The 9,771-nt window shown below is 42.3% G+C and overlaps 1 protein-coding gene across 1 annotated transcript; it reads right to left on the bottom strand.

Annotated features, from left to right (window-relative positions):
* Positions 1–749: 749 nt before the first annotated feature.
* hltf (helicase-like transcription factor) lies at positions 750–9,769 on the bottom strand. The gene is made up of 25 exons (XM_032546590.1): positions 9,654–9,769; positions 9,202–9,404; positions 8,373–8,539; positions 8,154–8,296; positions 7,990–8,072; positions 7,490–7,561; positions 6,417–6,608; positions 6,269–6,343; positions 6,119–6,179; positions 5,997–6,048; positions 5,803–5,864; positions 5,634–5,681; positions 5,388–5,498; positions 5,187–5,278; positions 4,760–4,903; positions 4,474–4,606; positions 4,225–4,360; positions 3,472–3,651; positions 3,201–3,316; positions 2,917–3,098; positions 2,693–2,815; positions 1,994–2,106; positions 1,742–1,922; positions 1,345–1,425; positions 750–1,195 (listed from the first exon to the last, which is right to left on the bottom strand). Exons 2-25 carry the CDS (start codon positions 9,397–9,399, stop codon positions 1,052–1,054), a joined length of 2,889 nt encoding a protein of 962 aa, XP_032402481.1. The 5' UTR covers positions 9,400–9,404; positions 9,654–9,769; the 3' UTR covers positions 750–1,051.
* Between the last annotated feature and the right edge of the window lie 2 nt (positions 9,770–9,771).

Genomic DNA, 9,771 nt, shown 5'->3' with positions numbered 1-9,771 from the left:
TGGGGTGTCATATTCAGATATTGATATCAGAAATTGGTCCGATATCATCCAAAAAGAGTATCGGCTATCATCCTGCATGTAAAATCTCACCTCCAGCATTACAGAACCACCGATTAATAAATGGGTCATTTGTTCTCATACCTATTGTTGACTATTATCTGTTGATCACTTGATCGAACCTTGTCTAACTTTCCACACAACAAAATATGTAACATTGTCACTTTTATTTTAGGAAGGTGACAATGTGCATGATTTGTGCTGATATATCAAAGCTGCGATATCTGTATCGGATTTAAAAGTTATATCAAGACACCTTCCAGTTCTAAAAGTGGCAAATGAAATGTTTTTTAGAGGAAAACCGTATGGCACCTCTATTTAAAATGTCAATTTGTAAAATATCGGGTAGTAGAGGCTTGATTGGTTCTTAATGTACATTCCTAGAGCTTCCAATTTTTTTTGTATTCTGGGATTCAAATTAAGTCTTTATGTAAAATGTGCAGAATATCAATCTGTAGACTTTAAGGTAATTTATCACTGATAAAAAATGTAAAATCGTTTGGAGACAACAGTGTCATTAATAGATTTGTAACCCTCCCTTCTTAACTTTCTCTATTAGAAGCAAAGACTTAAGGATGTTCATCAGGAAGAGGCGAATTCTGTAAAATTAATTGTCTCTTGGAAGGGTGCAACTAAATATCAACAACCAAAAATGTCATTTGAAAGGCTACAGGTACAAACACTTTTTTTTTTCCATTTTTATTTTGTGAAAGCTTTGCGGCAAGAAATTGTATGTTGTATTGCAAAATGGGATTACATCCAATCATTGCGACAACTGGTGAATTTTGTTAAATCAACTTAAGCATAAACCTCATACAATAGAAATGCATTTTTATCTCTTTTAGCAAACCAAGGTATGAACTTAAGCTATTTTGATTTTACTGCAGTTTTATGCAAACCACACATCCAGATCAAATGCTCTTTACCTGGACACGTTAAATGTAAACAAAGCAGAAGACATGAGTATCGGCGCCCTCCACTGGCTGCCGGACGTCTACATCTCCAACAGCGCTCTGATGTCATCGATCCGAGACGTTTTCCTGTCGGTATTGGTTGAGCCAAACGCCTTCTCCACCAAGTCCTGCTTCTTCTTCTGGATCTTCACCATGTTCTCCTCCACTGAATCCTTCACAATGAACTGCAGGAACAGACGCACTAATTGGCTAAATAAACTCTTCACAGAATTAAACGAAGGAAAAGCCGTTGAGACCGTAACTTAATGGGGTTTCAGTGAGAAAACACAGTGATGCTGCTGCGCAAACATGCAGTCATTGACGGAGTTCTGACCTTGGTGACGACAACATTTCTCTCCTGGCCTAAACGGTGGCAGCGATCGATACACTGCTCTTCAGTAGCCGGGTTCCAAGCCTGAACGGGACAAAAACAGCAGATTAAAAGAAAGAAAAAAATCCTTGTACGATTGGATTTCTCTGTTTGGATCTGCATGATTCCCTTTTAGTTTACTAAACTACGTAATCTCCAGCCATGCTGATAGAAATCACCCTCACTTCATTTATTTATCAGATAAACAAGTCACACTGCAGTCCTATGACCAGTAGTTGTGTCTTACATCCTTTTGTAACTCTTTCTTTGTTTCTTTTCTCAGAATGATTTGCTGAAATCAAAATGCACGAGGCATTTCTAGGTCTGAATCCGTGCGTTTGCTGCAGAAGTGTGCTCTTACAGGATCCATGAGGAAAACACGAGACGCTGCGGTCAGGTTCAGCCCCACCCCTCCGGCTTTCAGCGACAGAAGCATGACTTTGGGGCTGTCCGCCGCAGAGCTCTGAAACTCCTGGATGATCTGAGTTCTCTTCTTCTGGCTCATCGTGCCGTCCAGACGCACGAAGCTAAAACCGTGTTCTCTGGCGAAGAGGAAGAATGAATGAAAAGCCTGCTTTGGTGATAAACTGAGTGACAGGGACTTCGCGTTTACCTGAGCGGCGTCTGAAGGACGGTGAGGAAGCGCGTGAACTGAGAGACGACCAGACACTTGATGTTGACGTCCTCAGACCGCAGCCGGAGCAGGTTTCCCATCAGAGCCTGAACCTGCAAACATGAAGGAGGAAACGCACCGACGTTTCAGAAACTGTTAATATCTGCTTATCTGATGTAAGTGTATTTAAAATAGTGTTTAATATAAAAATTCACTCGTCTACATTTAACCAGGAGAGACGATGAAAGTATTGTTTTCATAGGTTTATTTTAATCTGTCAAATTCCGTTTAAGGCTGATGTTTTCTTGTTTATTTCTTGTAAATATCTTCAAAGGTGGGTAGAGTTTTACTCAAGTAAGAGTAGCACTACTTCAACATATTTTTAACCAAGTAAAAGTTAAAAGTAGCCATCTAAGAAATTACTCAAGTAAGAGTAAAAAAAGTATTTGGTAAAAAAGCGACTTAATTGATCAAAACATTCATCATTTTAATATAAAAAAACTAAATGGAATGGACTGAAATATAAAGTTGTGTGGAAGTTTGGGTATTTTAAAGATCAAAATGAAAGTAATTCATATAAGATCATTACAAAAATGTTTCCATATTAATTTCTTTCACTATAAAACTTGAACAAAAACTAGAATCCAGAATCAGAATCTCTCCGTCAGCTGAATTGCAGCCTCGATGTATCGTTCTTACCTTTGAGCTTGCCCGCCACCTGTCAGAGTTCACGCTTTTCTCATCTTCCATCTCCTCTGGAGGAGGAAACTCCACCAGCTCACTGGTCTTGATTTCGCTTCGACAGAGAGGACATCGGGCCTTCTGTTATGAAACCCCACCAAGCAAGATAAAAAGAAAAAAATGTCAGTAAACATTTGGTATCTAGTGGCGGCCCTCCTTCCCCACCACTTGACGCAGAGGACCTGCTCACTGCTGATGACTTGTGCGATGCACGGCCGGCAGTACACGTGGGCGCAGTGAGTGATGACGGGCATTCGGATGGAGTCCAGACACACGGAGCATTCCTCGTCCGATCCGCTGGCCAACACCAGCCGCATTTTCTCCATCAGCCGCTGCCTCAGCTCCGCCGGAGTGTCTGCTGTGGCTGCATGGTGATAAAAAAAACAAACAAAAAAAACAAACCAGAGCGTTTTCAGAAACCTTTTGACCTCTGAGTGACATCATGGACACAGACCAGAGGGCTCACCTAAATCTGCGGCTATTTTCCCGATCAGATCAGGGTGGCAGCAGTATTGTCTCAGCCGCATCAAGATGGCGAGAACGTCGGCGTAATTCCTCAACACGGACCCTTCGGCTACATATCTGCAAAATGCAAACACACATACGAATACATAACAGGCGATGTAGATTGAACACTACAAATCAACTTTAATACCCAGCTAAATATTATATTACAAACTACTCCCTGCTAATTTTCCTGCTATTTTGAAATCGCAGCTCCACATCCCAGTTATTACCTGCCGATGGTGAGTCTTCCCTCGTTGCGGGCCAACTCGTACTCCTCCCTCTCCTGCGGGCTGAGCTCCACCTGCTCCACGTAAACTGTCTTCTTGGGCAGCGACACCAGGCGGCGTCCGTTTACCTCGCTGTTCTTGGTCCGCCTCAGGGTGATGCACTTCACCAGGTTCTGGAGGTTCCTACAACACATAATCAACACCTTCACATCCCTGAGTAGAGATGGTACAATGAGAAATACTTAGCCGAACTTTAGAACTAGAATAATTTAAGGAGAAATAAATGGCAGTCAAGGTTTCTACGTAATTTGTAATCTTAAATTTCAGAGTTAGTCTATTTGTGACTGTGAGATTTAAATAGAAAATCTGCAGAATATTCAGGAGGATGGACAGATGAAAGGACAAACAGACCGACTTATATTTGTATCTTTAAAAAAAAATCATTGCAAAATTCTGGTATTTATCATGCAGACAGTGAGATACAAGAAAAAGCCTGATAATACAAATGTTTTTCCATACCATATGGAAAACTTGGTATGGAAAGTTTGTGTCATACACAAGTCCACACCCAAACACTTTTTAAACCAAACCTCTTTTTTTAAGACACAAAGGAACCCTGCGTAACAAGAATCGGCAAACTGCTGCATCACAACTGAAAAAGATACAAAAATATTTCCACTCGCACTGAATCCGTCTGATTAAACTGCTCCCTCTAGTGTATTTTTTGCAGAAGTGCGTTCTGACGTGGGCACTCACTGCAGGCCGGCTCGGTCCCCTTGTATGACCGGCCTCTGGATGACCCGGTTCCACCACTCCCTCACATCGAAGGGCTTCAGCCGCAAGAAGGCAAGCAGCATCCACAAGTCCTTCACGCTGTTCTGGATGGGAGTGCCTGAAAAAAAAAAACAACAACAAAAAAAACATGTTCTGTTACAAAACCTTCAATCATAGCAAATTATTGAGCATTTCTTTCTTATTTCAGACTGTATCTGGGTGTCACTGTACCTGAAAGAATCCAACGTCTCTGAGCTCTCAGCTCGAGCACGGCTTTGCTCATCTGTGCGTTTGGGTTTCTGATGATGTGCCCTTCGTCCAGAACCACCCTCAGCCAGTTGATCCCATGTAAAGGACTCTTATTCTGAAAGGAAACATATAATGTTTGCTATTAACCAATCAAAACCTACACTTGGACCTTAGTTCTGAGACTTAAAAGTTCTTTAATAATCATCTTCTTCCTTTCTTTGTGGATTTTATGGTTTTCGACGCTTCACATCGACCCAGCCCTACTCACCCCAAAGTCGGTCGAGAGGACGTTGTAGGTGGTGATCACCACATCCTGAGAGGACAGAAAGGTCTTGCTCCTGTTGCGCTCAGAACCGTAGTACAGATAGATGTTGAGCTTCACATTGGACCGGAGGTGCTGCTCGAACTGGTCCTGCACAGAGAAATAAAACATGGTACAAAACGTGAAACATCCAAATCAATGGCATGGCGGAACAGGTGACTTCTGCAGATGATTGAACTGGATTTTTCCTTAAGGGTGTCAGAGCGAAAGGGGTTGAATACAAATGCACAGGACAATTTTCAGATTTTTTTGGGGGGGAAAACAATGATTCTTTTACTTCAACCTCATCACTGTCTTTGCACTGCAGCTTGTTAATGACACGTGAATAAAAAAATCTAAGGAAAAATAAAAATAGAAAGTTGTGTGTTCTTACCAGCCAGTTGCTGAGCACGGAGAGAGGACAGACGATGAGAGTTGCCTTCCCTGATAAGTCATCTGTGCTTTCAGAGACGGACATCTCCACACCTGCATATACAAAATGGCCAGCGCTGATAACAAATTTCACGTTTTCTTTAAATGAATCCAAGCACAGAGTTGAGAGGAGGCAGAAACCACCATCATGGGTTGAACTCACTCTGTTTAAGTTTGCTTTTCTTTGTTGTTTTCTTCTTCTTTGGCGTGGTTTCCGACGTCGCGCAACTCAAGGCAGCAGCAAAGTCCAGATCTTCAAGTAACACCGGACCCTCTGTGTGAACAGTAATAAATGTTTTAGATAACAGGAATACTCCTGAGTAATGCCACATTCATCGACTTGTAGATTTTCTCAACAACCGCCCTCGTCGCTGTTTGATGAGGACAGCAAATTTAAGGGAGCTTGCACCTTTGCTGGGTTTGCGCTTGGTGGGTTTGTGCTTCTCTTTGCTGGTGCCTGCATGTCGGACAGGCCAGAAAGAAAAAAAGATTAACCCATTAAAAGGAAGGAAAACAAATAGAAAAGTTGAATAAAGATAGTTAGATGAAAAATGGCCAGATTGCAAATTGGTTCTTACTTTTCTGAGGCTCGTCTTCTACCAGCACCACGTCTGCTGCGTCGATCACGTCCTCCTTTGGACTGAACCACATTCAAAAAATTGAGTCTAAGTTAGCAGAAGCTGAGTAATTACACGCTGGTGAGTTTGAATGAAAAAGCTGAAACTACAAAGTGAAACAGAAATTAATAAAACAAATGTAAAAGCATGCTTACATGGCGGAGCAGTGGGAACTTTCTCCTGCTGAATTAACTGCACTGCTGCTCACTGAAATAAAAAAAACAATTGTATCATTCTATTTTTTATTTATCTCTGGACACCAATAACCTTCCAGTACCTTGCAGTTTAAAGCACTCCTGAGACTTATTCTTAGCTTTGGTAGGTGAAAATGGCCCATCCTGCACACACAAAGGCAAACCTGTTATAATCACTGACTTTACCTGTCCTACAGAATAAAGTGAGGTGGTGATAAAACGTGGCAGCTTACACATATCTCCACAGGCAAGGGCTCCCCTTTGTGGAAGTTGGTAAGGATCAGAGCGATGGTTGTTAGCGTTTTACCCTGAAACAGAACAAAATAATCACCTAGAACGATGATTAACTTAAGCATACGTGCTTCAGGGCTCATCACTCACCAGCCCCATGTCATCAGCCAGTATTCCCCCCCGAACTCTCTCTGGTATTTCTTTGGCGGAGAAACACGTGAGGCTGTTGTAGTACAGGTCGCCTCGCTTCTCCCAGAACGGCGGCAGCACGTCTTTATTTTCCCGAGCGCACATCCAGGACAGCGCCTGCTTCTGGTGAGGCAGCAGCGGCGTGGCCACAGACTGCAGACACGTACAGCCAGCCATATGTCCACAGATCAACTTACAGTACCTCTTTTTTTTTAAAAACTAGTCCTGTGCAGCAGCGTTGCACTCAGAATAGTTGGAGAAGCCCGATGGATTTACTTTCACAAGTAGAGCTGTCACTATAGCACTCCACTTGATAAAGATGTTCCGATTGCTTTGGGTTTTGAAATGGTTTTGGGTTCATTTCAAATGCAGTGGACAGGGTGATGGAACAGAAAGAGAGAAAAAAGAAAAAAAAAAGGCCCTCAGCCCCATTTACTCGGATCCCCTTAAGATCAAAAGTTGCCTAAAACTGATAAATCACATCCACCTGTGTGAAGTCAGTACAAGTTAAGTGCATCAGTTACAGTTTTCTGAACAGTCACCGATCTTTAAAAAGCCCGACCTGCCAATTCCGATTTGGGCCGTTTCATCGATCGTATTTTACTGAAAAGCACTAAACGATACTGGAGAATCAATGCAAACTTGTTCTAACTGCACATATTACAAACAAACACAACGACAGGTTAGATGCCTGTTTTGAGCCTCTTACCAAAAATAAACAGCACCGCTGTCTTTTGATTTGACAAAACTACAATGTTTAAGGACAACAGAAGAACAAATAAAGTGTCCTGAGATTTAGGTTTCACATGCAAGTATCAGCCAGTTACCAAAAACTAAAGAAATCTGGGCCGGTCGATCGGTGCAAGATATTGTAGATGTTAATGTAATGTAAATCATGCAGAGAGGAAAAATGTTAAAACTTCCAAAAAAATAAAAAATATAACATTCATAAAGTTAAACAGATTTTGCTGAATATAACAATAATCCTCCATTTTATGTAATAGTGCAGGCCAGCTTTCAACAACACAACTCACCTCGGCTGCTTCTTTCTCCCCATCTTTGCTCTGCATCAAACCCTCAAATAAGTTATCAAAGGCATTCTTTAACTGGAAGACAAAGAGAAATACAAAATGCTACTATTGATGAATGTTGCCGGGGTGATATCAGCTATGATTAACAGGGACTTCCTTGGCTCATTTCCTTCATTATCAAACATATACCTATTCTAAAGAGTTAAAATGCGCATCCAAAATGGGCAGTCAGGGCAGTGAAAGGCCATCCAACAAGCCGGATATATTATTAGCTTGCAGAAATTGCATTCACCACACTTAAAGCAGCATATTCTACCAAATATGGCCTCCAAACAGACCTTTCTGACACTGAAAACACACTTTTATTGAAATAAATGTTACATACCACTGGAAACAGGCAGCAAAAATGACAATTAAACACAACGCCCGACTCCAGAGTACCAGGATCTTTCCTGATCTTGCCCTTTAAGCTTCAGTCAAGCGTATAATTCTAATTTCATCACCTCCTCTGCAGTCAGTGGGATGGTCACGCCTTTCTTGAAGGAAAACGAGGAACCCGGGCTGCCAAAAGATCTCCCCTTTGCGCCTGAAATCGTAAGCAGTCGGGTCAATGACGATCACCAGAAGTCAGAGTACAGAAGATGAGATCAGAGAGGAGAGCGCGTACCTGCGGCTCCGCCTCCGTCCGCGTCCAGTCTGAACCCTCGACTCGCCATGTGCTTCACCACAGCGTCCTTGTTCTCCTCGCTCCCCAAGAACGACAGCGTGACCGGCATGGAGAAGCTGTTGTTGGTCCCTGAGTAAACCACCCTAACAACGGCATGGACATTCAGCTTAAACCGAATGACGATCTTTGACTAAAATTATTCTGCCAATCACAACTCACCCCTCTACTTTAGCCAAGTTGTTGTCCATGACATGCGCCATGGCTGCAGCCAGCTCCTTCCTGATGTGTCCCACCTGTCTGCCTAACACGTTAGTGACCATCACCGCGTTCTTGTCGTACGGATTATGAGGCTCCCGTACTAAACCCACCATCTCCCCTCGGTTCACCTACGCAGGGAGCAAAGCGTTAATTCATTTGTCCAGGAAAATGATTTTTCTTTCTCTTCATAAGTGCCGTCCCTGCGGAGATCTGATCCAGACTTCATTTTTTAACACAAAGGTTAATCATATTTTTAATGAGAAATATGGATGGTAAATGGCCTACACTTCTATAACGCTTTATCTAGGTCAGAGAACCCCAAAGTGCTTCAGTCATTCACACACACATTCACACGGCCGATGGTAGCCATGCACTGGCACCACAATTTCAGGTTTTCAAAATGCTGTAACTTTCTTCTTCTTTTTATTATTATTTTTTTAGCTACATGCATAATCCTGGGAATATCTGAAAAGGTTTTTAATGTTACTTCAAATCAAATTTTGATTTAACAAACAACTTCCTGGAAATGGTGACAACGTTCCAACTAAATAATGTGGTCAATTACCTATTGAGATGCCCCTGGAACAACAAACACAGGAAGCAGACATATTTAGAAAACTCCTTCAATATGTGGGGTTCCACTAGGCTCAGTTACAGGCCCAATATTATTTTAATTTTATAGTCTTCCACTATAATTATTCTGCCCTTTTCTGATATCTCTGATCACATCTATGCAAAAGATACCACGAAGGAGCAACAAAGACGTAATGACTAAAGAACCGATGCTCACCACGCCGGTGTAATATCTGAGCCCGACCACGGTGCCCCGCAGCTGGCCAAACAACACGCCGCCATCTGCATCCGGCTCCTGGGAGGCAGCAGCTCTGATGGCCTGGGACAGAGTCTCTGCAGCGGACTCAGAGCCGTCAGAGAAGAGGTCCACGTCGGTGAATCTGTCTCTTCCAAACTTCCACCAGTGGGAAAACATGCCTGCTGCACATAGGAGAAGAGAACAAAACGCATTTAAAATGTATCTGAATGAGGACAGAGCTGATAAAGTCACGACTTTAGCGCAGTAATTCAGTCAGCCACTTTTGTCTCAACAATTACCACTTCGTCACACTTCAGCTAGCTTCTACCCTGTGCAACATTAGCAAGACAATATTAAACGGACAACGCTTCATTTAAGCGCTGCATTAATGTTGCAATTTTAACAGCAGTTTCAGCGAGTTTTAGTCATACTTTCAGTTCCCTCGCCGAGTTTTCAAACACCAGAATATCAGCGGTGTTGACGTTTGAGTTGTAATTTACCTACAGTATAAAATGCATGTTAAAAAGTGGTACTTCCGGTGTAGACTTT

Source organism: Xiphophorus hellerii, chromosome 19 (genome assembly GCF_003331165.1).
Source record: "Xiphophorus hellerii strain 12219 chromosome 19, Xiphophorus_hellerii-4.1, whole genome shotgun sequence".
Taxonomy (NCBI): domain Eukaryota; kingdom Metazoa; phylum Chordata; class Actinopteri; order Cyprinodontiformes; family Poeciliidae; genus Xiphophorus; species Xiphophorus hellerii.
Note: the sequence above shows the minus strand (reverse complement) of the source record. Positions and strands in the feature narration are given on the sequence as shown.